Below are 24,401 nucleotides of genomic sequence, written 5' to 3' on the forward strand. Positions count from 1 at the left end.
CTGCATCCATAACACCCTTCACCTGGCGTGCTTTCCCCCAGATAGTCACATGGCTCCTTCCCTCACCTGCAAGTCGCACATGTCACCTCCTCGGGGAGGCCCTGCCTGACCTCCCTATTTCAACGGCCTTCCTTTCCCAAGAGACTTTCGCTTACCTGTTTTATCACCTTCGGAGCGTTTACCGCTCCGCAAAGATTTAATTTCTGTCTTCTCCCAACCTAAATGATGGGGGGGGGGGGAGGGGCGGGGGTCCTGCAGCGGGAGCCACCGGGCTGCCTCGCTCTCCAGTTCGGCGCCTAGTACACAGAGGGTGCTCGCTAAGTGAATGCAGGCACCTGTAAGAGCCGCCTCGGACCTCGCCTCTCGCCTCCCAGGCTCGTCCACGTGGCGGCTGCAGCTTGCAGCGGCGAGTTTTGTCCTCGCCCTGGCAAGTGCCAGGTTTGGTTCAGTCTGAGCCAGACCGTGATTCTTTCTCACCCACCCCAACCGCCCCCCACCCCGTTTTATTTTCTCGACGGCGCTTAACCCTACCTAAAATTACGCAGTTGCCCTTATGTGCGCGCCCCAGCGCCCGGAAGGCTTCCAGCACGCGGTGGGGGAGCGAATGAAATAATGCGCTGTGCCCAAAGGGCTAATAAATCCTTATCGCGTGACCGGATGGTGAAACCCCGGCCCGAGCTGCCCCAGCCCTGCCTCCCTTCCTCCCAGAGGTGCCGAGGCTCGGGAGCAGCCCGCGTTACCCTGCCCCTGACCTTTCTCCCGCGGGTCAGTTAAACCGGCTCCCTTTCCCGCCCGCCTGGCGAGTTTGAAAACCGAAAACCCCGCCATTGCCGGCGGTCCACCGGTCGCCGGCGGCTCGGCCAATCAGGAGCGGCGCCGCCCATGCCGGAGGGCCGAGCTCCCCCGGCGACGCATGGCCATTGGCTGCGCTGCCCGGGTGGGCGGGGCGCCGCCGGGTCGCGCGCGGGGCAGTGCTGCTGGGCTACAGTGTAGCGAGTTCGTAAGAAAACAAATCTGCAGCGTTCGGGGCGGGGCCTCGCGCGCGCTGGCTCCGCCCCCTGGCGGCCGGCTCGGCGGCGACGGCGTAGCAGGCTCAGAACAGACCCCGCCCGTCGAGGAGGAGGGAGGGTGAGTTGGGGGGAGACCCGGCCCCCAAGGGGCGGGCGCCGGCCCGGGCGGGCGGCGGAGGGTTGGGCCGGGCTCCCAGCCCCCGGGGACCCGCTGGCCGGCAGGGGGAGGAGCCCGGGGAGGGCGGGGGTCGCGCCCGAGTGCAGACTGGGAGCCGGGCGGGGAGCCTCGCACAGGCCAGGTGCGCCTCGGAGGGGATCTTCGGGCCGGCGTCTTCCCCGCGTTGACCGCGCCGGGGTGGGGCGGGGGGCTTTGCAGGCTGCCAGTGTCGACATGCTGCTGGAGGAGGTCCGCGCCGGCGACCGGCTGAGCGGGGCCGCGGCCCGAGGCGACGTGCAGGAGGTGCGCCGCCTTCTGCACCGCGAGCTGGTGCACCCCGACGCCCTGAACCGCTTCGGCAAGACGGCGCTGCAGGTGAGGCCCGGCCGGCCCGGGGCGAGGGCGGGGCGGGGACCCCACACCCTTTCCCTTAGGTCTCCGGGCCGCCCGTCGTGGTGGCAGACTGGGGATCCGGTCCTTTTTTTCCTGGGTAGGTGTTGCTCCCTGATGTCCGTATTCATGGGTGGGGGGTGGATGGGTTAGGTTGGGGGAGGGGAGGACTTTGCATCTTCTCTGGACGATTTCTTATTCTCTGGGTGCGGAGGATTCAGTTTCTCGGGGGAGGTTCTTATTCCGTGGTGTGAGTTCAGCTTCCTTGGGTCCTGGTTTCATAGGGATGGCTCTTGTTTCTTGGAGCTTCTGTGGGGGGATCCAATCACTGGAAGGAAGGATTCATGTTTCCAGGGGATCCCCATTTTCTGGAGAGTTCTCTGAGAGGTATCCAGTTATTTGGGGAGATCTCAATTTCTGGGTTGGTTTTTTTCCCCCAGATTGCTGGTATATTAAGGGAAGTCCTGATGGGGGCACAGTTACAGATGGCATGGGCGTCCTTATTCCTTGGGGGCCATTTTACAGCGGAACCCCATTTCTTAAGGGAGTCAAGTACCCTGGGAGCATCCTCATTATATGAGAGGAGCTATTAATTGGAGAAGGGGGTTTCAAATTCTCTGGGCATCTTATTTACCTTGAGTAGGCAAGTTCCTTGGGGGCAGTTTTCATTCTATAAGGTCTATTTCCCCGGGGGGGGGGTTGTCATATTTCCTAATGATTTCCCGTATGGGTTGGGGCAAGTGTCTGATTCCTTGGTGAGGGTCTTAAGTTCCCTGAAATTTTTCATAGAGGCTATTCCCTAGTTGATCATCTTATCCTTAGGTGATGACCAGTTTCTTGGGGGTTCCTATTTCCAGGAGATACCTTTCTCTGGGGTATCAAACAGCTGTCTGAGAGCTTGTGTTCCCTGGGGCTTCCCCATTCTTGAGAAGACCTCTAGTGTTCCCTATTCTTGCATGACCCCTCTCTTCAGTGACTCCTTTTCAAGGAACCTCTCCCTTGAAGGCCCCTTACTCTGTGCCCCCACACAGGTCATGATGTTTGGCAGCCCCACCATTGCCTTGGAGCTCCTCAAGCAAGGTGCCAGCCCCAATGTCCAGGATGCCACCGGCACTACTCCAGCCCATGATGCAGCACGCACTGGATTCCTGGACACTCTGAAAGTTTTGGTAGAGCATGGTGCTGATGTCAATGCTCCCGATGGCACTGGGGCACTCCCCATCCATCTGGCAGTGCGAGAGGGCCACACAGCTGTGGTCAGCTTCCTGGCTACTGAGTCTGATCTCCATCACAGGGATGCCAGGGGGCTCACACCCCTGGAGCTGGCACAGGGGATAGGAGCTCAGGATCTCATGGACATACTGCAGGGGCACACTGTGGTACTGCTGTGACCTGGGGCCACCCCCTCCAGCAACAGGACCCAGCGAGGTTCTATGTTAAAAGAGGAGAGAAGAAACACTTTCTTCTTTCACTCCTGCCCACCGTCGAAAGGGAAGGGGCACCAGTTTGTGGCTTGTTGGTGTTGATTTGCGGGGTGTGTGTGTTTGAGGGGTATTTCTCAATTTGTTTTTCTCACCCCTTTTGATGTGTTGAGCAGAGAAGGGCTCCTGCAGACATCAGCCATCTAAACGGTTCAGTTTTCTCTGCGCCTCAGATTGCTGGGGCTGCAAACGCCCAAGGGCAGAGCATTTAAAGCCCCAGCCCGAGTGAGGTCATCGCTTCCAGGGCTCCTGGAACCTGGCGACCTTGGCTGGCTGTACCCAGAGAGAGACCTCAAGTGTGCACACTGCTTTCAGGCATGGGGGAGGGGGGGAGTGTTTCAAATCAATAAAAGGGTAGTATCAGTTCATTCATATTTTGTTGGAAGCTTGTTTTCCAGTCTCTTGTACAGCGTTTAAAAAAAAGAGATTCTATTTATTAAGCTTTGTGGAAAAAAAATTGTTGTGTGATAACTTAATGTTTTTACCCATTAAATTAAGACTTGTGCATGATCACAGAGCTGGTGGCTTTTGATTTTTGAGTCTGCGATGGAGTGTCGCGCGTCCAGTACGTTTGTGGGGGGTGGGCGCAGGGCGGGGGGACAGATCGTGGACACTTTGGGGGAGGGGAGAGAGTGGTAATTCCCAGGGTGCCAGAGGTGAGTGAGCTGGGTGGGGCAGCGGTTTACGCTGTCGGAACGGAAGGGAGGCAGGAAACCGCGAGTGGAGAAAGGGCCCCCAGATGTCAGCTGGGTGCCGGGAGCCCCGGGGGGGCCGTAGTGGGCGGTGGCTGCAGTCTGACCCGCAAAGGCGTGACCCGCGGGCGGGGACTGTGGTCGCACGCCGTCAGGGATCCCGGAAAGACGGGACGGGATTAGGCGCGGCCCGCGAGGCTCCGCCTCCTTCCAGGCTCGCCGGGGCGGGGCCGGGAGTAGCCCCGCCTCCCCGGGGGCCGCTCGCCACGCGCGTGCGCAGTGGGCCGCGCAGCCGCCATGCCGGAGCCGCGCGGCTCTTCGCCCCTTCGGGTAAACGCGGCGTTTGCGGCCCGGTACGGCCGCTACCGGGAGCGCGAGGAGCTGCAGCGGCGTGAGTGCGGGGCGCATGCGCGCGGGGCGGCGGCGCGTGCCGGGCCGTGGGGAAGAGGGGGCTGATCCGGTCCTCCGCGCTCATCTGGGGGGGCTCCCATCTCCGCTCCGCAGTTAAAGATCGCTACGGGGACCGGGACCGCGGCGGCGACTCCAGCTCCGAGTCGGACTCTAGCGACGAGCGCGTGGTGAGCTCTCACCCCGGCGCCGTACATTCGGGAAGCATCCAAGCCCCCCACCGCATCCCGACCCCGATATACAGAGGGCGGCTCACCCCCAACCCCACCTCACCCCACGCGAGTTGCCATCCTCCTCTTCCTAATCCCATGAAGGGCACAGCGCTCCTCCCCCGGGGGCGGCCACATTCCCGTCTACTTCCCCTCTCCCGCCACCATCCACCTGCTTCTCCCATCGTGTGAGGTGCGACGATGGGACCGCCGCGTCTACTTTTTCACCCCCAAGAGTTTAACCATTTCTTGGTGTCGGACTCAGTCCCCGAAGTGGGACATCCCTCTGCCACGTGGGGCGCACAGCTTCTCACATCAGCCCAGATTTGGGGCCTCACCGTGCAACCCAGCCCCTGCTTGCTGTCCCATCTGTGTCCTCTCTGCTCACCTGCCCCCGTGTTAATCCTTTCTCCGGGTAACTATCCTCCCCTTGCCCACTACCTTCTATGTCAGATCCTGTACCTATGTGAGGCCCGCCCCTGCCCGCCCCCCACCCCAAGAGGGCCCCTCGTCCTCCTCTACTTGTTTTGCATCTTTGGACCGCCCCTCTTACCCACCCTCCAGCCCCCAACCTGCTTCTGTTCCCCCTATCTTTCTGGATAGATCTTTCTCCTTCCTCCTAATGTATGCCCCTCCCTCCACCCTAATTTCCACACCCTTTCAGCCCACCTGCCCCTATTATTTAGTGCCCCCCAGCCTCCACCAGGGCTCTCACCATTTCTGCAATCCTTTCATGCCTTAGGAGTTTGACCCCCAGCAAGAGCGTGACTTTTATAGGACTCTCTCCTTGTTGAAGAAGAAGGACCCCCGCATCTATCAGAAAGATGCCACCTTCTATCAGAAAACAGGTCTGGGGCTGCTCCTCCCTTCGGCCCAGGTTCCTCGTTCCCTTACTGGTTTTACTGACTTCTGAATGAAGCCTTTTAACACACAGGTCATGTTCCATGTCCAGAGTGCTTAGCGGAGGGTTTTAGGTTATTGTGCTTGGCGCTCTTCAAAGCAGGAGTTACTCACTGAATGAGCACAGCCAGCTACTAACACATAGTACAAGTGTGATACCTGTTTCACAGCTGGGAACTGGTGGCTCGGGGATTTGAAACCGCCGTCTGACCCTGGCTCCGCCTTGTGGGATCCTTGGCCTGGGGAAGGTGGGGGGTTGTGGGTGATGGCAGGTGTCTTCTGGCAACCTGACAGTATCGTCCTCGGAGAGCGAGGAAGCTGAAGAAGTGCCAACAGCCAAAGAGAAGCAAAAGAAGATGCGTCCTATGTACCTGAAGGACTACGAGAGGAAGGTTATCTTGGAGAAAGAAGGGTGAGGAGAGGTCCTGACTCCCTGCCCCATCCTCCCCGCAGCCTTCCCCGGGCAAGTGGATACATGAGACTCTTTGAAGGGGCGGGAAGCAGCTGGTGGTGACTCACCAGGGTTGAGGGGACCCCAGAGAACAGGAGTGTCAGTGATCTACCTGTACCGCCCCTACAACTGCTGTTTGGAACCCTGTGGGGATAGATGAGCTGTGGGGAGTCTAGGCTGAAGCCCCCACCCTTCCTTGCACAGCAAATATGTCGATGAGGAAAATTCAGATGCAGAGACCTCCAATCAGAGATTCCAGGTAGGTGGGGTGGAAACCCTGGTTGGGGGCTGAGGGGCCTGGGGCTGGGCCTGAGGCCAGCATCACTTTCTCTGCAGCAGATCTCGTCGAAAACTTATGTAGAAGAACAGAAACAGCTGAAGGAAAGGTGAGCCTGGGCTGGCTGAATGGCCAGATGGATCAGTGCTGAGGCTCTGGGGTTGGACAGGCCTGGGTTCAAATCCAGCTGTTACTTGATGGCTGTGTGCCCTTGGGCCCATCACTTAGTCTTTCTGTGCCTCAGTTTCCTCATCTGTTAAGTGGGGTTGATGGTGCCCCCTGTGCCACAGCACTGCCCTGAACTTGGTGAGGAGAGCTCAGGACTTAGTAAACAGGCTTCATCTCAGGACTGTGGGCAGGGACCAGCCTGCGTATCCTGAGTCTTCCGCTCTCACATGGGCAGCTTCCGGGCGTTCGTGGAAGACAGCGAGGATGATAGTGCTGGGGAAGGTGGCTCTGGGTTGCTGCAGAAACGTGCTAAGACCAAGGAGGAGAAGGTGGGTGCTGGACTGGCTGGCTGGCTGGGGGTGGGTGGCAGGAAGGGGTTGCCAGACCCTCAGTGCTGGCCTACCCTCAGGCCCAGGAGGAGGCGGACTACGTGGAGTGGCTAAAGGGGCAGAAGGAGATTTGTAACCCTGACGCCTTGAAAGAACTGGTGAGTTATTGGGTCTGTTCTGTCTCCAGCCCTTTTCTGGAAACCAGTCCTTGAGGGGGTCGCCAAGAACACATAGTCTGAAGAGGGGGTGTGCCCCTCTCTGGGCGCCAGTTTCTGTTTCTGTGAAACAGAGGTTATCCCACTTAGTCTGATGGCAGCTCTAGAAGGCTCGGTTACTTAGGTCCACGTGGTGCCCATGCCCACCCGTCCCTAATCTGGGTCCCATCACCCCGTCACCCCCAGACCCACCTCAAGGAATACTGGAACAACCCAGAGCTGGACGAAGGAGAGCGGTTCCTGCGGGATTATATCCTCAACAAACGCTATGAGGAGGAGGAGGAGGAAGGCGAGGAAGAGGAAGAAGAGGAGGAAGGGGAGGAGGAAGGGTGAGCAGTGTCCCTTGGGGGCCTGGAGCCAGTGCTGGCCAGAAAGCAAAGGGCACCAGGCGTTTACTTTTTCACACAGATGGTTGCAGAGTTATTGTTGCATGAGGAAGAGCCGCGGTGTGTGGGCTCTGGAGCTAGGTGGCCCTGTTGCCAGCCTGTGCCTCAGTTTCCCCATCTGTAAAATGGGGGTGTCCCCAAAAGTAGGGCTCTTGTGGAGATTCAGTGAGTTAACATTGCTGGGACACAGGAGTGTAGGGGTTTGACTAACACCCCTATCTCTGCCCCATTTTGTCCCTCAGGGGCCCTGGCCTCCCGGTCCAGCTAACTGTGGATGATTCCTCAGACGAGGGGGAGCTGTTTCTGAAGAAGCAGGAGGACTTTGAGCACAAGTACAACTTCCGTTTCGAGGAGCCGGACTCGGCCTTGGTGCGTGACCTGGGCTGGGACGGGGGACCCAGACCTTGGGCCCCAGGCCGAGAGAACCCAGAATCATCTCTGTGACCCTTCCGGGCTCCCCTGCTCTCCCCAGGTCAAGACCTACCCTCGAAGCATCGCATCCTCCGTGCGCCGCAAGGATGAGCGCAGGAAGGAGAAGAGAGAGGAGACTCGAGAGCGAAAGAGGAGAGTGAGTGTGGGGAGTGCCAGGTTGGGGAGGGTTGCCAAGCCTGCGGGGTGAGCCCACACCCTCGCTCCCTGCCTGGTCTGCCATCCGCAGGAGAAAGCAAAAAAGCAGGAAGAGCTGAAGCAGCTGAAGAACCTGAAAAGGAAGGAGATCCTGGCCAAGCTAGAGAGGCTGCGGCAGGTCACCGGCAACGAGACGCTGGGCTTTGAGGAGCGGGACCTCGAGGACGACTTTGACCCTGCCCAGCATGACCAGCTCATGCAGGTACGCCCGTGCACCCACCCCAGCTAGGTGGCGCAGCTTGGGACAGGGCTCTGAGATCAGTGCTTGTTTCCTGGCTATGCAGCCTCAGAGAAGTGACTTGACCTCTCCGAGCGTGTGTGTCCCTGTCTGTAGACTGGGGTCAACCATACTGTCCACTTTAGGGCTGTTGTAAGGATAGCCTGAGAGAAAGATGCATAAAAATTGGTGATACTCGAGGAAGACAGGTTGCTGTGTTTCCTTTAAACTTCTTGATGGTCATTGTTCAGCTTGAGGGGACATAGCAGTAGCATCAAGCCATGGAAACAGGCAATAGAGTGTTATGGGGAAAGCAGTGGGGGCCTCTGGGGCCCCAAAGAGACCCCTGACCAAGCCCAGGAGGTCAGGGAAGGAAACTGAGGATATATAGGCTTCAGTTTCTCGGTAAAGTGGAGGTAGATTCTGTCTCTCGGGGTGCTTGTGAGAATGCAGTGAGATGCAGCCCAGTGCTGGGCATACAGTAGGCACTTAATAAATGACATAGTTAGCGATGTCTGCCTTGCCAGGTGCCCCCAGGGTGCTGGCGTTACATCAAGTGCCCAACAGTTTCAGCCTTCTTGGAGCTCACGGAATGGCGAGAATCAGTCTGGTAGTCACTGAGCACCAGGTCACTTAGTGGTCCCGGCCTCCCAGAGCTCCCAGTCTAATGGCAGGCCCTTAACTGTGCACTTACAACCCCCAGGCATCAGAGTGCTGATAGGGATGTGCAGGGGTGGTGGGGTCTTAGAGGAGACTGGACTTTGTCAGGTGTGGTGGTGAGCAGGTTAGGGCGGTAGCTGAGGCCCGAGCAGCAGTTAGATAGAAGGAGGGAGGGAAGGAGGGAGTGGACCCGGGGGGGGGGGGGTGCCCAGGGGCAGAGTTCTGCGGGGAGGGAAAGAACCAGCTCTGTGGAACAGAATGGTAACCAACACAGCATGGGGGTGCAGGGGCAGGGAGGACACACAGAGTTCCCCTCATGTCAGCAGCTATGTCTGGGGGGTGCTGGGAGCCATGTAAGGTGTAGGAGTAACACTGGGGGAGTGAGTCTGGCTGATCCTCCTGGCCCTGACCCTGACCCTGCAGAGATGTTTTGGGGACGAGTACTATGGCACCACAGAGGAGGAGAAGCCGCAGTTTGAGGAAGAGGCAGGGCTTGAAGGTGAGGTCACCCAGGGCACCGGCCTGGGGGAGCTGCTTGGTCTGAAGTTGCGACTTCCGCCCTGACCCCCTACCTCTGTGTCCTCCGGAATCAGATGACTGGAACTGGGACACGTGGGCTGGGCCTGAGCAGGGTGGAGCTTGGAATGAACAGGAGCTGCACTGCGAGGACCCCGACTTTAATGTAGGTGCCATGGGTGGAGGGGAGACCCGGGGGGTAAGTGGCCCCCCTCCCACACCCCCAGAGGGCTGGCCTGACCTCTGCGTCTTGGCAGATGGACGCGGACTATGACCCCAGTCAGCCGCAGAAAAGGCAGCGTGAGGCCCCCTTGACGGGCAAGAAGAAGCGCAAGTCACCGTTTGCCGCGGCCGTGGGGCAGGAGAAGCCGGTGTTCGACCCTGGTGAGGTCCCAGGCCGGTGGCGGTGGGCGGGCAGGGGCTCCAAGGGGCCTGGCAACCCTGGCAGCCTGGCCCCCTCCCTGCACAGGAGACAAGACGTTTGAGGAGTACCTGGACGAGTATTACCGGCTGGACTACGAGGACATCATCGATGACCTGCCCTGTCGCTTCAAGTACCGTACCGTGGTTCCCTGCGACTTCGGGCTGAGCACTGAGGAGGTGGGGTACCATTCTGGGGTAGGGGGCGCCCCCTCGGCAAGAGGAGTGTGTAGCCAGCAGATGTTGCGACTCCCCCCACTCCCCCTTCCGTCATCTCGGAGGGAACGTTAGAGCTAACAACTGTACTGACAAGGTTACCTGCCTCAGACAGCGCTTTGCCCACAGAACACCCTGCAAATAGTACTTTTACTTCTGTTGCCAAATATCCGCAGTTGGGTGGCTTGGTGGGCTCTGGAGACAGATGGCCTGCATTCAAATCCTGCCATGGCCGCTCACCAGCTGTGACCTAGAAGACTCTGCCTCCGTTTCCCCATCTATAAAATGGGCCTAATAACAGCCCCACTGCAGCTGTAGAGCTGAAATGAACGTGTGTGGCTCTTGCGACGGTACTTGCCTGGTAGCCGTGGTGGCCGTGGTGGCTTGACTGTTCATGGTCAGCAAAGCCAACATTTATGTAGCTTATACCTTCTGCATTCATTCAATCTTCCCGGCAGCCTTTCAGTATTTTCTAAGGGGCTTGCCCGCCTCATAGATGAGGACACTGGGGCCTGAGCTGGGAACCTAGGCCTCATCTGTAATTAGCAGACCTGGTCATTGGCGCAGAGCCCCTTGCCTGTCCTGAGGCTGCTGGGACCATGGTGCCTAAGTGAGGCTCTAGGGTCCCTGGGCCCAAACTGGAATCTGACTTCAGCCACTTCCTGACCACGTGACTGGGGCACGGATCTCCTTGCTGAGCCTGTTTCCCCATCTGATGCCCCCTGCCAAAAACATCCAGTGGCCTTCACAGAGATCAGTCTTTTCCTGCAATGGTGACAACCCTGCCCAGTGGTAATAGCGTTTCCCTGTTTTGACCAGCGAGATGGCTAAAGCTTAGAGAGCCAGGCCCCCTGCACCCCTGACCCAGGGCTCACAGAGCAGGACCCCACCCTCCCTTCCTATGTAGATCCTCGCTGCCGATGACAAGGAGCTGAACCGGTGGTGCTCCCTGAAGAAAACCTGCATGTACAGGTGACATGGCTGGGCCAGGTGTGCCAGGAGGAGGGGCGGGTGGGCGGGCAGGCAAGCAAGCATGGGCACCTCCCAAAGCAGCCGGCGATAGGCATGTCTGCCGGGCATCCGCAGGTCAGAGCAGGAGGAGCTGCAGGACAAGAGGGCGTACAGCCAGAAGGCCCAGAACTCCTGGAAAAAGAGGCAGATCTTCAAGTCACTTTGCACAGAGGAGTAAGTGTCACTGGCTGGAGGAGGGTGGACTTGGAGCCTGCTGGGCCTGGGTTTGAGTCTTGCTCTGTCAGCCATTTGTTGCATGGCCCTGGGAATGGGGCTTCCTTTCTCAATACCTGGGTTCAAATTCTGGCTGGGCCACAGCTGTGTGGTGTTGGACAAGACACTTGTCCATTCTGGGCCTGTGTCATTTTTTAAATGGGGGTGGTAGGGGGTAAAGATGGCTTGTTTCTTGTTGGGTTCTTAAGGATTGAGTGAATTAATTTATGTAAAGTGCTTAAAACATAGTAAAACCATATAGGTATTAGCGTTATCATCATGCTCAGTACTTCCTAATCTGTAAAGCAGGGGTGATAGAAGCCCACGGAGCTGATTTAAAGCTGCAATAAATCAATTTCCATGAACAGCTAAGTATAGGCCCAGGCTCAAGATGCCAGAATTATCAGCAATACAATTGAATCTCTGAGTTCAGTAGAAGAGGCCCAATTTTGGTGTCTGACTTGGGTTTGAACCCCAGGCAGGCTCCTGATTTGCAGCCTTGCCTCTCTGAGCCTCGTCTTTCCTCATTTGTAAGATGGGGGATGTGTACTCAGGAATAGGCCTAATTGTGACCAGCTTGGGCTGAGCCCCCACTTTTCTCCTCAGGACTGAGACACTCACGGAAGCCACAGGGAAGCCACAGAAAGACAAAGCCGGCCCACAGGGGCAGCTGCTGGCACTTGATGGGGCCTGTGGGCAGCAGCCCCAGCCTGGGAGCCCCCCAGTGCAGGAAGAAGCAAGCCCTGTGCCACACACCCAGAAGCCCCAGGGGCGGAGGAGGGGCAAGAAGGCACGTCTCCTGGGTCCCACTGTGACACTTGGTGGGCATGAGTTTAGCCGCCAGAGACTGCAGGCCTTTGGCCTCAATCCCAAACGGCTGCACTTCCGCCAGCTGGCCCGGCAAAGGAGGAAGCACCGGGGTCCCAAGAGTCGCCCCTGAGGCAGCAGGTGGGGGCCCTGGGGTTCCTCTCTTCCAGTCAAGCTCCTGACTGTTTCTCCCTCATGGACTGTGTGGACTCTGTGGGCAGAGAAGGCTTCCTGTCTCACAGATGTGGCAGCTGAGGCCTACCTACCCAGCTTCCTCCAGCATCTCACTTTGAGACACACCTCGGACCCCAGCCATAGCCACAGTCAAGTTAAACGGCTTTATTAGCCCCTGGTGGCCACAGTTTCCCCCGTCACCCCCAGATCTCAGCAGGGTAGGGGTTTTGGGACCAGTGAGGGGCACAGGTGGTCCAGTGCAAACTACAGTACTTGAGTCAGGCCCTGAGTGGGTGTCCGGGAACCCTCCCTCCTCGCCCTGTGAGGAGGCCCAGCTGGCGGGAGGCAGGTGTACAGGCTCTGCCCCAGTTCAGAGGTTTCCTGGACTGGTCTCAGCTGCAGTTGTCAAGGGGTTGATGGGAAAAGGCCCATCACCTCCAGATTTCAAGCTCCCACACCCAGCATGACATAAATAAAAAAATAAATAGTGCGCATCTTCTCCCCCAACCCCACGCGTTATAAAAACACAAAGTCCTCAGAGCTTGGGCGTTTGGCTTTGAGGAGCCGCCCCGTGCGAGGGAGCCGCAGTGTTGGCTGGGAGAGCTGGGAGCAGAGGTCGTCCAGGCTGTGGTCCTGAGCATGGCCTTCAGCCAGGGTGAACATGGGGTAGCGCTCAGTGGCTGAGGAGGAGCTGAGGACCTGGCAGGAGGAAGGAGAGTGGCTTAGCTCCAAACCATATTAATTGTCCTAGAAGTATAATTATCCTAATAGGTATATTTATCAGGTGCCTCCTGAGCTCAACTTTCATCCCTCCAGGGCAATGACCCAGGCCAGCCAATCAGCACTTCCCATTCCCTCGGCCACAGTGACTGGCCAGTGATGGGCGTGACTGATGAACAGTAACCCTAGGATTTTTGCTGCATCTCCTGGGAAAGTGGGGCTCCCTTTCCACTGAAAAGGGAGGTGGGTGCCCAGAAAGACTGATGGCCCCCTCTTGCAACTACAAGGGTAAAGCCCTGATGGGACAGTAGAGCCAGGAGAAAGGGAGAGGTTCCACCACTTGAGTTCCCGGGTGCAGCTGTCCAAGCAGTGATGTCCCTCGCCTTTTGTTTTACGCCCTTCATTTGGTCTAATCAGCAATAACTGAGCTTTTGTAGCTCGTGGGCAGGATAATAATCTTGGCAGCACTGCCTGCAAGTAGCCTCCCTGGGTCTGCTGGACTCAGGGTCTCTCTGGTCCTCTTCAAGACCCTCCCTGTCTGCTTACCCTCCACCACTCCTTGCTCACCCTGGTCAGCTCTGAGCAGAGTGTCTCGAACTCCTTCTGGTCTCCAGCATAGAACCCCACCGTACAGCTTGGGTCCATTTTGGCAAAGGCCATCTTTCGAGGTGAGGTGCAATGGAAGGACTGGGGCGTAGGAATGAGGCAAGTTTGGAGCCCCAGCCTCCTCCATGTGCCCCAAAAGCCCACCCCAGGGATCCCGCCACCCACCCCCCACCAGCTCACCTCCAGGGGAAAGTCAGCCTGACTGACATCCACAGTGGGCTGGCAGTAGTGGGGGTCCAGGTAGAGCAGGAAGTCATCTGCAGGAGTGGAGGCATGAGCAGGGCTGGGGAAGGGCAGGGTGGGGCAGGATGGAGCGGGACGGGGTGGGCCTACCCTGGTAGCCGATGAAGTACAGTGAATGCCGTGGCTTGCCCCCCATGATGCCCAGGCACAGCTCTGAACGCAGAAGCTCCTGCAGGGAGAAAAGCAAGTAGAGGAGTATGCTCCGGGCAGGTGCCGTCAGACAATCCCTTGGTAAACACGTAGCAAAACCCCAATGTGTGCACACCCAGCCCTATCTCACGGAGCTGGGAGCTGACGTTCTAGTGTAGGAGGTAAACAAGGAACGTGATGAATAAGTTCTGTCACATGTCAGTAGGCGGTAACACTGGGAGAAGAAAAGAGAAGGAAAAGGCTTTAGAATTTTAAGTAGAGGAGTCAGGAAGGCCTCACTGAGAGGTGTCATCTCAGCGAAGACCTGAAGGAGGTTAGAGAGGGAGGGAGGAGTGAATCTCTGGGGAAAGAGCGCTCCAAGCAGAACAGCGAGTGCAAAGGCCCTGAGGCCAGTGTGTTCTGAAAACAGTGAGGAGGCTCAAGTGATTGGGGCAGAGTCAAGTGAGAAGGAGAGTGGGGGCAGATGAGGTGAAGGAATGGGCAGGGACATGGTACAAAGCTTTGCAGGCTGTGGGGAGAACTTTGGCCTTCACTCACACCGGAGTTTTTCCAGCCTTGCCCTTCCTTTAGCCTGGAACACTCTGGCTCCTGCCCTGGCTGGAGAAGGGCTTGCCTAGCCTGCAGCCACCCCCATCTGCCCTTTATAGCCTTAGTTTTAGTTCCTCTTGACTCTAAGGTATAATGCCACAGCCATCAGTTTGGTTTCAGATCCACTGTCCTTCCCCCATTAGAATGTCCACTCCCAGAGGGCACGAATGTTTGCCTGTTCACCGCTGAAACCCAGCAGCTTGGCGTGTAGTAGGTGCTCCCTAACTACCGAGTCAACAGGTGGACAGATGCAGGAAGAAGCAGACATACCTGGCCGGAGCTCAAGGAGCCCCGGCAGTTCCCAGGGGAGGCTTGGTGGAACCTGGCAGACCTTACCTTCACGCAGGGCACGTATACGGGGTTGAGAGTCTCGCCGCCCAGCCGTACTGGCACCAAGATGACCACAGACTTCCACTCAGCTGTGGGGTCGGGCCTGGCCACCAGGCGTGCCACGTCTGCCTTGTACACTGGAAAGGCGGCACAGCCGAGTCACATCCGTACACCCCCATTCAAGCCTCGGAGTGTGGCCCTCCACATGCCTGTGCCACCTCAAAGGGTCCCACTCCTGTTGTCAGCAGAAAGGGAGACCTTTCTGGTGCCCCATGCCCAAACTCTCCCCACACCGACAATTCCAGGGCCTCTGGGCAGGTGTAGACATCCCTATTTTCCAGAGAGGGCCGCTGAGGCCCTGAGATTTAGATAAAGAACATAAAACCAGGAGGAGACAGAGAGCCTTCCGCACAGCATGGAGCACCTCCCCAGCTCTAGGCCTGATTAGTCTTTACTGACTCAGCGCATGCATTTGCCAGTATGGAAATAGAGCACCGAGCAGTCGTCCCTGCATGTCCCTCCTCCTCAAGTCCAATCGGGCGGTCTCCATTCTCCCCCTCCTCCCTTACTGCTAGCTAAGCCCCTTCCTGGCTCCCAGAAAAGCAGATTCAACCCTTTCTGGAAACACAGCTGTTAGGGTCTGAATGCTGGTGTCCCCTTATGTCCTCTCTTCTATCACTTGCAGAGAAGCCCCTAGAGTTTCCTCTACCGATTCCAGAGGGAGTGGAGGGATCCTGGGCACCTCCCACTGTGCGGGCCCCGAATCCCTTCCAAGGCTTCCTCTGCCCCACAACTTGTTTCAGCCTCTGAGGAAGGGAGGTCCTAAGAGGTGGCTGAGTAGCGGCTGGTTCAGGATGAGAACTCTGTGATCTTGGGTTTCCAGTCTCTTACCTGTGCAGTCCTGAGAAACATACACCACCAGGCGAGTGATCTCTGAGCAGCTCTCCACAGCTTTCCTGGGGGTGAGAGGGAAGGCCTGAGTTCCTGGGGGAACCCAGTGGCTCCCAAGTTCCCTGCAGTGGCCCTCACCTGAGTATGTGTGCCACCAGAGATGGCCCATACCAGTCACCCGCCTTCTTGCCTGAGCTCTGCCCAAGCTCCACCAGCCGGTGTAGCCCAAAGGGGGCCTGGGGGTGGTCGGCGAACCAGGACACTATCTGCCGGTGTCGACGTTCCTGCTCCAGCTCTGGGGTGCCTTGGGCCCAGCGTGGGGGCATCCAGCGTGCAGGCCCACGGTAACGGTTGGGAGAGGCCAACCCTGCTGGCTCAGAGGGGCCCAGGCCTGGGCCCTCAGCCCACGTCCAGTCTGGTGGGGATGGAGTACAAAGTCAAAGGGTGCCAGTGGGCCAGGGGGACACAGTTCCCATTTGCTCATCCTTTATGTACAATTCTAATGCTCCTGAGACGGCAGGTTTACCAACAATTTCCACATTGCTGAAACTTATTTTATCGACTCTCACTCCCCCAAAAAACTTACTCAACACACAATCTAACATACCTTTAAACTTAGTTTATAAACAATTCGAACACTGCTGCCTGTGTATTTGGCACCACACTTCTAGGGTGTCTTCCCTTCCAGCACTCACCCCTGGGCAGGAAATGCAGCAGCAGGCCCTGTGCCAGCATCATCTGCCCGCTGCGCAGCATGCATCCCCAGCCACAGTCTGAGGTCAGACAGCCTCCAGCGAGGGGTGGGAAGTCCCGGCGGTAAGTGAGCCACAAGCGGGACACGAAGTCCCGCTGGAAACGCTGGATGTCACCTACAAGAGCAGACTGGTCAGCTGCCACCAGGAATACCAAGCCTCCCTCGACCCTGGCCTGGGGCCACCAGCTCACCCTCGCCCTCGAAGCGGTAGCGGCGGCCACAGAGGTGGACGCTGGAGATCTTGCTAAAGCTGGTCCGGCTTTTGACTGCCCAACCTGGGGAGACGCGGAGTAGCACCCAGCCAGATGAAGCACTGGCTTGACAGACATGTCACCTAACAGTTATGACAGCGACAGCGCTTCCATCCCCCTCGCCTGTGAAATGGAGACCATCCTGGGTCCTATCTCAGGGCTGGCACTGGGCAATTCGGGCCATATTCCTCTCAGATGGAGGCAGGGACCCCTAGGAACAGCCACGTGAGTGTCTGCCATCAATTCAGGATGAACAGAGCAGATCTGATTATTGTATCCGTTTAACAAAGGGGGAAAACGAAGGCACAGAGCAGCCTGAAAACCTTGCCCAAGGTCACACGGGAATGGACGAGGCTTGAAAAAACACATTCCTTTTCGGACCTGCTGCAGGTCCGCCCGGGGCCGGGGCCGGGCCGGGCAGGGCGGGGGACCCGCAGGTGACTCTCGAGGGGAGCGCAAATGGCAAATGGTGGAACTGTGGGCAGAGCCGGGGTGGACCTCCGAGCCCCGCCCGGCCGAGCCCTCGGAACACAACCCCCGGCCCGCCCCCTCCTCACCGTACTTGACGTTGTTCCAGGCCGTCAGGAACTTCGCCTTAAACTTGTCCACTTCGTCCGGCTCCCCAGGGGCGGCCGCGGGCGAGCCAAGAGCGGGGCCGCTGGCTCCAGAGGGCCTCGGGCCGTTGGGGTCCGGGACTCGGGGACCCCGCGGCCTGCGGCCCTCGGGGCGGCGCGCGTCCTCCGGGCTCCCGCTCCGGTACTGCGCGGCGGCCGGCGACACGGAGTTCATGAGCGCGCCGGGAGGGCGGACCCAGGGCCCGGGGCGGGGGCGCCGCGGCGCCCGGAAGGCGCTAGTCGGCCCCCGACGCGGCGGCCAGGCCCCCGGGCCCCGCGCGGGACGCTGTCACCGCCGCCGCCGCCATTTTGGCGGCCCTGGCCCCGGGAGCCCAGGCGGGCGCGACACGGCCGGACGCCCCGCCCCGCCCGGCCCGGCCCCAGCCTGGGTCGCCGGCCCCGGTTCCGGGTGGCCGCGCCGGGACCTTCGGCCGCGGCGCCTCCCCGCGGCGCCCCACGAGCACGCCCGGCCACCCTATCGCGGCGCCCAGGCGCGCCCGAGCCCACCCCCCGCCCCCCTCCGCGGGCCCTTATCGGAGGCCCCAGAGCCGGGAGGCCCCGCCCCCGACCAGGCCCCGCCCCCGCCCCGCCCAGGCCCCGCCCCCCGCCCCCGCCCCCGCCCCCGGGCGCCGCGCTGGGCAAGGGGGGCCGGGGGGCCAGGGGGTGGCGCCGCGCGTGTGTGCACCTGCCGGTGGCCCGCCCGCCCGAGCGCCCCTCGGCGGCCGGCGCGCCCGGGACTCGCGTCGCTCTGGGGCCGGGCCTGTGTGACACCTCCTCCTCCTCACGCCCGCACCCCCACCCCCACCCCGGCCACGCCTCTCTGTGCCTCAGTTTCCTAAGGAGCAGAAGGGGCTCAAACACAACAACACAGACGAATCTTCGTGATCATTCTGCGGAGGCAAAGAGGCCAGATTAAAAAAGAGTATATACCCTTTCTGGTCTCGTGTACCTAAAACTCCAGAAAATGCAGTCTCATCTCTGACCAATTTCGGGGTGTCTGGGGGTGGGGTGGGGAGACGCTAGAGGGAGGGATTAAAAAAAAAAGGCTAGAATATACTTTTCGAGGTGGTGGATATGTTTAGAATCTTGATGGTGGTGCTGGTTTCCAGGATATGAAAACTCATCGGATTGTACACTCGAAATGTGTGTGGTTTGTTGTATGTCAGTTATACTTCAATAAAGCTGTAAAAAAAAAAATGTTCATTGCCTCTGACTCAGGAATGTTAGGAGGACGAGCTGAGCTCATCCGGGTAAAGGGCTTTAGCATGGCATTTGAGGCACAGTCAGGGCTCAGAAAAAAACCCACCACAACCTCAAAGGCGAGTGACAGTGTAGCCACCCTGTGAATGGCAGAGAGGGTGGCCCCTAGTGGCCAGCCCAAAGGCACTGTCCTCAGCCAGCTAAAGGAAATAGGATGAGGATTCGGTAAGAGTGTGCGATGTGAATAAGGCTCAAAAAGACAGTCACTTCCCTGGCTTTCCCTCCACTCTCCCCTCACTGCACCTCCCTGCAGCCACACCTGTCTCCCTTCCCAAACCCAACATGTGCAATCCCACCCCAGGACCTTTGCTCTTACAGTTCCCCCTGCCTGCCTAGCTCTCCCATCCTTGAGATGTCTGCATAGCTGGCTCCTCCAGGACGTCCTTCAGGAATTTATTCAAATGTCATTCCCGCAGGCTGACAGTGCTCAAAATCCACCCCACCCCCACCTTTGAGCTCCTTTTCTGGTCCCTGTTTTTTTTTTTTTTTTCCCCAGAGCAGTTACCACAACCTGATTGAGTCAGCTCAGGCTGCTGTAAAAATACTGCAGACTGGGTGGCTTAAACAACAAACATTTCTTTCTCATGATCCTGGAGGGTGGAAGCGTGAGATCAGGGTGCCAGGACAGCCAAGATCTTGGTGAGGGCCCTGCTCCTGCTCATGTCCTCACATGGCCTTTCTCTGGTATATGCAGGCAGAGAAAGAGAGAAAGAGAGAGATCTCCTGTCTCTTCCTCTTGGCATTAACCCCATCACGGAGTCTCCAGCCCCATAACTTCATCTAATCACTGATCATCTCCCAAAGGCCCTGCCTCCTCATCCATCACACAGGGTGGTATGGGGGGGTTGGGGATGTGAGGGGGATAGGGGGGCTAGGTTTCAATATATGCCCTTTGGGGGAACACAAACATTCAGACCAGAGCACAGATCATAAAAGTATATAACCTCTGTCCTCACCACATCAAGAGGCCAGGGGACTCTGTCCATCTTGGTCACTGCTGGCTACTCACACTCAGCATGTGGCCTGCATGTACACAGTAGGTGCTCAACAACACAGTAAGTGCAACAAATAACATGTGGAACAGAAAGGGGAACTTGTTGCAAGGGACAGATGGTTTGTGGGGGGACACAGGCGACCCTCTTTTGTTTGATCTGGTGGCTGACCACCCCTCCCTGGTCAAGCTGGTTCATTGGGGGATATGGTGGGGCCCTGGATTCCTTGCCTTCACCCCCCTTGCCAATGAATGAGCACAACCACATCATTTCACTACCTGGGTCTCCAGTGCCAGACTGGAGTCCAGCCTATAGGTGTCCCCCTTGGAATGTTCCTCAGGCTCCCCAGATGCAGTATGCCCCTAATTGATCCTGCATTTCAGTCCCACTGGCCTTTCCTCCCACAGCCTTGCCCCATCCCCACCCCCACCCCCTGGCCTCCCTCACCTCCCTTACCAGAGTCTGTCTGTCTGTCTACGGTTGTCCTCATACTCTCTAAGCAGCACAACAATCATGGCCACCTAGGCAGACGCTGCAGCCAGGCCTCTCTACACTTCAGTTTTGTCATCTGCCAAATGGGCTTAGTAATAGTGCCTCATTCCTAGGGTTTGGAAGAAGGATGAAAAGAATACACAGAACAGGGATCCCTGGGTGGCGCAGCGGTTTGGCGTCTGCCTTTGGCCCAGTGCGCGATCCTGGAGACCCGGGATCGAATCCCACGTCGGGCTCCCGGTGCATGGAGCCTGCTTCTCCCTCTGCCTGTGTCTCTGCCTCTCTCTCTCTCTCTCTCTCTCTCTCTCTCTCTCTGTGAGACTATCATAAATAAATAAATAAAAATTAAAAAAAAAAAAAAGAATACACAGAACACTAAGAACAGGGCCACGCTCACACCAGCCACCACTTCACTGTGAAGTGTTGCTATTGACATTCTTTTTTTTTTTTTTTAATGGTTTTATTTTATTTATTTGTTAGAGAGAGAGAAAGAAAGTGTAATGTGGTGGGGAGGGGCAGAGGGAGAGGGACAAGCAGACGCCCCACTGAGCAGGGGCTAGATCCCAGGATCCTGAGATCATGACCTGAGCCAAAGGCAGATGCTTAACAGGTACCCCCCCCACCGCTATTAACATTGTTAGTCACCACCACCCTCTCATTCTGGCCCCCATCAGTAGCGGCTGGCTGCCAACTCTGATGCCTCTAATCCACACAACAGCTGGAAGAACCTATTTATCAAGCTATTTATTTTTTCTTTTTTTAGAGAGGAAGGGGGAGAAGCAGAGGGAGAAGGAGAGAGACAATCCCAAGCAGGCTCACACCCAGCTTGGAGCCTGAGGCAGGCCTTGATCTCACAACCCTGAGATCATGACCTGAGCTGAAATAAATTGGATGCTTAACAGACTGAGCCACCCAAGTGCCCCATCAAGTTATTTTTATGGACAGTTTCTGAATGCCAAAAAAAAACCCTAAAGCAGCACTGTTCAGTAGATACATGAGATATAATATTAGAAATTCTAGTAGCTATGTTAGAAAAATACAATCATGGGACGCCTGGGTGGCTCAGTGGTTGAGTGCCTGCCTTTGGCCCAGGACGTGATCCTGGAGACCCGGGATCGAGTCCCACATGGGGCTCCCTGAGTGGAGCCTGTTTCTCTCTCTGCCTGTGTCTCTGCCTCTCTCTCTGTGTGTGTGTCTCTCAGAAATAAAATCTTTATTTAAAAAAAAGAAAGAAAAATACAATCTAATTAGAAAATGGGCAGAGGAGCGGGTGCCTGGGTGGCTCAGTGGTTGAGGCATCTGTCTGCCTTTGGCTTAGGGAGTGATCCTGGGGTCCTGGGATTGAGTCCTGTATCAGGCTCCCCACAGGGAGCCTGCTTCTCCCTCTGCCTGTGTCTCTGCCTCTCTCTCTGTGCCTCTCATGAATAAGTAAAATCTCTTTTAAAAAATATAAATAAACAAATAGATAGATAGATAGATAGATAGATAGATAAATAAATAAAATCTTTAAACAATAAGGAATCTTTAGGAAAAAGGGCCTGAACAACCAAGACAGAAGAGAACAAAACAAAATGAGCTCATAGATACAGAGAACAGATTGGTGATTGCCACAGGCAAGGGATGAGGGTGGGGAAATGGGTAGAGGGAGTCAAATGGTACACAATTCCAGTTATAAAATAAATAAGTCCTGGGGCGCCTGGGTGGCTTAGTTGGTTAAGTGTCTGCCTTCTGCTTGAATCATGATGTCAGGGTCCTGGGATCCGGTGGTGTTGGGTTCCTTGCTCAGCGGGGAGCCTGCTTCTCCCTCTCCCTCTGTCCCTCCCCCTGCTCGTGCTCTCTCTCACGCTCTCTCTCTCTCAAATAAATAAATACAACCTTAAAAAAGAAAAGATAAATAAATCCTGGGGATGTGATGTACAGCATGGTTGCTATAGTTAACAATATTGTATTATATATTTCAAAGTTGCTGAGAGAATGGATCTTAAAAAGTCTCATCAGGACACCTGGGTGGCTCAGCGGTTGAGCACCTGCCTTTGGCTCAGGTCATGATCCTGGGGCCCCAGGATCGAGTCCCGCATCGGGCTCCCTGCAGGGAACTTGCTTCTCCGTCTGCCTGTGTCTGCCACTCCCCCTACTTGTGCTCTCTCTCTCTGTGTCAAATAAATAGATCAAGCCTTTAAAAACTAAAAATTAATTAATTAAAAAAAAAGAAAAAGAAAAGACAGAGACATAGACACCGGGAGGAAGGTCAAGGGACCATGGCAGCAGAGATGGGAGTTATTTACCTACGAAACAAAGACCCCAGTTGCCACCAGATGCTGGGCAAGAGGCAAGGAAGGAGTCTCTTCCGGCCCCCAGCGCCTTCGGAGAGAGCATGGCCCTGCTGACACCATGACTTTGGACTCTAGCTTCCAGAATCATTTCCGTTTCAAGCCACTTCTTTGCTGCAATTTATTACGGTAGCCGTGGGAAACTAACATTGCCTGTGGTGCCTCCTCCCCTTCAGGCCTCAGCTTGTCCGTCATCTGCTCTGAGGCCTGTCCTGACCTCCCCCGGGCTAGGGCAGGGCCCCATTTTTTTTTTTTTTTTTAAGATTTTATTTATTTGACAGACAAAGAGGGAAAGAGAGAGAAAATGAGCATAAGCAAGGAGAGTGGCAAGCAGACAGAGAGGGAGAAACTGCTGAGCAAGGAGCCCCATGCGGGGTGCAATTGCAGGACCCCAGGATCATGGCCTGAGCTAAAGGTAGATGCTTAGTTGACTGAGCCACCCAGGTGCCCTACCTGTCTTTTTTTTTTTTTTTTTTAAGATTTATTTTAGAGAGAGAGCAAGTGAGAAGATGGGGCAAGGGGTAGAGGGAGAGAGAGACTCTCAAGCAGATTCCCTGTTGAGACAGAGCCCAACTCAGGGCTCAACCTCATGATCCTGAGATCACAACCCTGAGCCAAAATCAATAATCCAAAAAAAAAAAAAAAAGAGTCCAACAACACTTAACTCACTGAGCCACCCAGGCGCCCCCCTGACTTTATCTGTCTCAAGTACTTCACACTCAGCACTACGCTATAAGGTAGGTGCACTTCTTCCCTCTTTACAGATGAGGAAGGAGAGGCTCAGGTATGGAGGTCATACAGCAGGGGAGCTACTCTTATCCCCAGTGATAATCTTCATAGCCACCATGCATTTTAAACTTAGCACGGACGCCTGGGTGGCTCAGCAGTTGAATCTGCCTTCAGCTCAGGGTGTGATCCTGGGGTCCTGGGATCCAGTCCTGCCTCAGGGTCTCAGCAGGGAGCCTGCTTCTCCCTCTGCCTGTGTCTCTGCTTCTCTCTCTCTCTGTCTCTCATGAATAAATAAATAAAATCTTAAATAAAAAATAAAAACTTAGCAACCCAATAAAAACACTGGCAAAAAGCTTTGAATAGACTTCACAAAAGGAGATAAATGGGAGTGCTGTGGTGGTTCAGTCGGTTGACCAACTGCCTTCAGCTTACATCATGATCTTTGGGTCCTGGGATCAAGCCCCACATCGGGCTCCCTGCTCAGCAGGGAGTCTGTTTCTCCCTCTGCCTCTTTTTCTCCTCCTCCCCACTGCTTGTGCTCAAGCTCTGTGTCTTTCAAATAATAAATAAATAAAATGTTTTTTTACAGAAAGAAATGGATGCCAAATAAGCACACAAAATATTCTCAACATCATCAGCCATCAGGGAAATGCAAAACAGCGTGACACTACTACAGACCCACCAGAACAGCTAAAATGAAAGAAATGAAAGCCCATTCTGGGCAGCCCGGGTGGCTCAGCGGTTTAGCGCCGCCTTCAGCCCGGGGTGTGATCCTGGAGACCCGGGATGGAGTCCCACGTCGGGCTCCCTGCATGGGGCCTGCTTCTCCCTCTGCCTGTGTCTCTGCCTCTCTCTATCTCTGTGTCTCTCATGAATAAATAAATAAAATCTTAAAAAAAAAAAAAAAGAATAGAAAGCCCATGCCCAGTGCTGGAGAAGTTGTGGAAGAACTGCAATGTTGGAAGTACATGCAGTTTGTCATATGTCAGCCATAGCTCAGTAAAGTCGAAGGAACAAAGTGATGTGCTAACGTGAGGGCACAGATGCAAAATTGCACTTGAGTGGAATTCAGGAAGGTAGGATCGTCTTCTGGTGACTGTATCTTGGCATCAGTGCATGAATTTTCTCCTGGGTCTCTCAGCAGTTCCAAGAATGCCTCTATGCCTCTCCACCCCGTTCCCAGCCCCCTTACTGAAATACATCAGGCCCTGGAAATCCCTCCCAGGCTGAGCCATTGCTAGAATAAATTACACACTCTTGAAGAAAACTAAATATGAAGATAGATGCTTCCTCACCATCAACCACTCTCCTGGTCAAACTGCCTTTGCTTCCTTGAGGCATCATATGCTGCCTCTCACACCTCTATTACGTCAAGAGTTGTGTGAAAAAATGCTCCAGGAATAAGTTCTGCTCATTGCTACCTTTTTGGCAGAAAGGATGTAAAACTCTTCTTCCATTCAGCAAATGTATCCTGAACATCTACTCTGGGCCAGGCTCTGTCCTGGGTTCAGGGCTGC

The 24,401-nt window shown here is 56.3% G+C and overlaps 3 protein-coding genes across 8 annotated transcripts; 2 read left to right on the forward strand and 1 right to left on the reverse strand.

Annotated features, from left to right (window-relative positions):
* The first annotated feature begins 978 nt into the window (after window positions 1-978).
* Window positions 979-3,551, forward strand: CDKN2D (cyclin dependent kinase inhibitor 2D). 2 transcript variants are annotated; one of them, XM_072787272.1, is made up of 3 exons: window positions 979-1,128; window positions 1,387-1,542; window positions 2,589-3,551. In XM_072787272.1, exons 2-3 carry the CDS (start codon window positions 1,402-1,404, stop codon window positions 2,946-2,948), a joined length of 501 nt encoding a protein of 166 aa, XP_072643373.1. In that variant the 5' UTR covers window positions 979-1,128; window positions 1,387-1,401; the 3' UTR covers window positions 2,949-3,551. The 2 variants fall into 2 exon arrangements, with proteins under 2 accessions (XP_072643373.1, XP_072643372.1); XM_072787271.1 differs by lacking the exon at window positions 979-1,128 and having other exon boundaries at window positions 1,171-1,542.
* A 420-nt stretch (window positions 3,552-3,971) lies between these two features.
* On the forward strand, window positions 3,972-12,424 carry KRI1 (KRI1 homolog). Of its 2 annotated transcripts, none has more exons than XM_072787262.1 (19): window positions 3,972-4,121; window positions 4,235-4,308; window positions 5,090-5,195; window positions 5,542-5,659; window positions 5,903-5,957; window positions 6,035-6,084; window positions 6,379-6,472; window positions 6,553-6,630; window positions 6,874-7,016; window positions 7,316-7,442; window positions 7,546-7,641; window positions 7,732-7,902; window positions 9,001-9,076; window positions 9,171-9,259; window positions 9,351-9,477; window positions 9,563-9,693; window positions 10,637-10,701; window positions 10,816-10,914; window positions 11,560-12,424. In XM_072787262.1, the coding sequence occupies exons 1-19, from the start codon at window positions 4,028-4,030 to the stop codon at window positions 11,891-11,893; spliced, it is 2,127 nt and encodes a 708-aa protein (XP_072643363.1). In that variant the 5' UTR covers window positions 3,972-4,027; the 3' UTR covers window positions 11,894-12,424. The 2 variants fall into 2 exon arrangements, with proteins under 2 accessions (XP_072643363.1, XP_072643364.1); XM_072787263.1 differs by having other exon boundaries at window positions 6,038-6,084.
* On the reverse strand, window positions 12,085-17,329 carry ATG4D (autophagy related 4D cysteine peptidase). 4 transcript variants are annotated; one of them, XM_072787264.1, is made up of 11 exons: window positions 17,025-17,271; window positions 16,408-16,491; window positions 16,158-16,331; window positions 15,601-15,877; window positions 15,463-15,527; window positions 14,578-14,708; window positions 13,784-13,867; window positions 13,594-13,672; window positions 13,441-13,517; window positions 13,222-13,341; window positions 12,085-12,633 (listed from the first exon to the last, which is right to left on the reverse strand). In XM_072787264.1, exons 1-11 carry the CDS (start codon window positions 17,254-17,256, stop codon window positions 12,451-12,453), a joined length of 1,506 nt encoding a protein of 501 aa, XP_072643365.1. In that variant the 5' UTR covers window positions 17,257-17,271; the 3' UTR covers window positions 12,085-12,450. The 4 variants fall into 4 exon arrangements, with proteins under 4 accessions (XP_072643365.1, XP_072643367.1, XP_072643366.1 ...); XM_072787266.1 differs by lacking the exon at window positions 13,222-13,341 and having other exon boundaries at window positions 17,025-17,329; XM_072787265.1 differs by lacking the exon at window positions 13,784-13,867.
* Between the last annotated feature and the right edge of the window lie 7,072 nt (window positions 17,330-24,401).

The sequence above is a fragment of the Canis lupus genome, chromosome 19, assembly GCF_048164855.1.
Source record: "Canis lupus baileyi chromosome 19, mCanLup2.hap1, whole genome shotgun sequence".
Taxonomy (NCBI): Eukaryota; Metazoa; Chordata; class Mammalia; order Carnivora; family Canidae; genus Canis; species Canis lupus.

Excerpts from the sequence above, each read along its gene's own strand:
- ATG4D (XM_072787264.1), bottom strand. The coding sequence starts at position 17,256 with ATGAACTCCGTGTCGCCGGCCGCCGCGCAGTACCGGAGCGGGAGCCCG. Across the intron at positions 16,332-16,407 it reads CTACCGCTTCGAGGGCGAGG|GTGACATCCAGCGTTTCCAG; the intron begins GTGAGCTGGTGG and ends CTGCTCTTGTAG. Across the intron at positions 15,528-15,600 it reads CTGGTGGCACACATACTCAG|GAAAGCTGTGGAGAGCTGCT; the intron begins GTGAGGGCCACT and ends TCTCACCCCCAG.
- CDKN2D (XM_072787272.1), top strand. The coding sequence starts at position 1,402 with ATGCTGCTGGAGGAGGTCCGCGCCGGCGACCGGCTGAGCGGGGCCGCG. Across the intron at positions 1,543-2,588 it reads TCGGCAAGACGGCGCTGCAG|GTCATGATGTTTGGCAGCCC; the intron begins GTGAGGCCCGGC and ends GCCCCCACACAG.
- KRI1 (XM_072787262.1), top strand. The coding sequence starts at position 4,028 with ATGCCGGAGCCGCGCGGCTCTTCGCCCCTTCGGGTAAACGCGGCGTTT. Across the intron at positions 5,660-5,902 it reads GTTATCTTGGAGAAAGAAGG|CAAATATGTCGATGAGGAAA; the intron begins GTGAGGAGAGGT and ends TTCCTTGCACAG. Across the intron at positions 10,915-11,559 it reads AAGTCACTTTGCACAGAGGA|GACTGAGACACTCACGGAAG; the intron begins GTAAGTGTCACT and ends TTTTCTCCTCAG.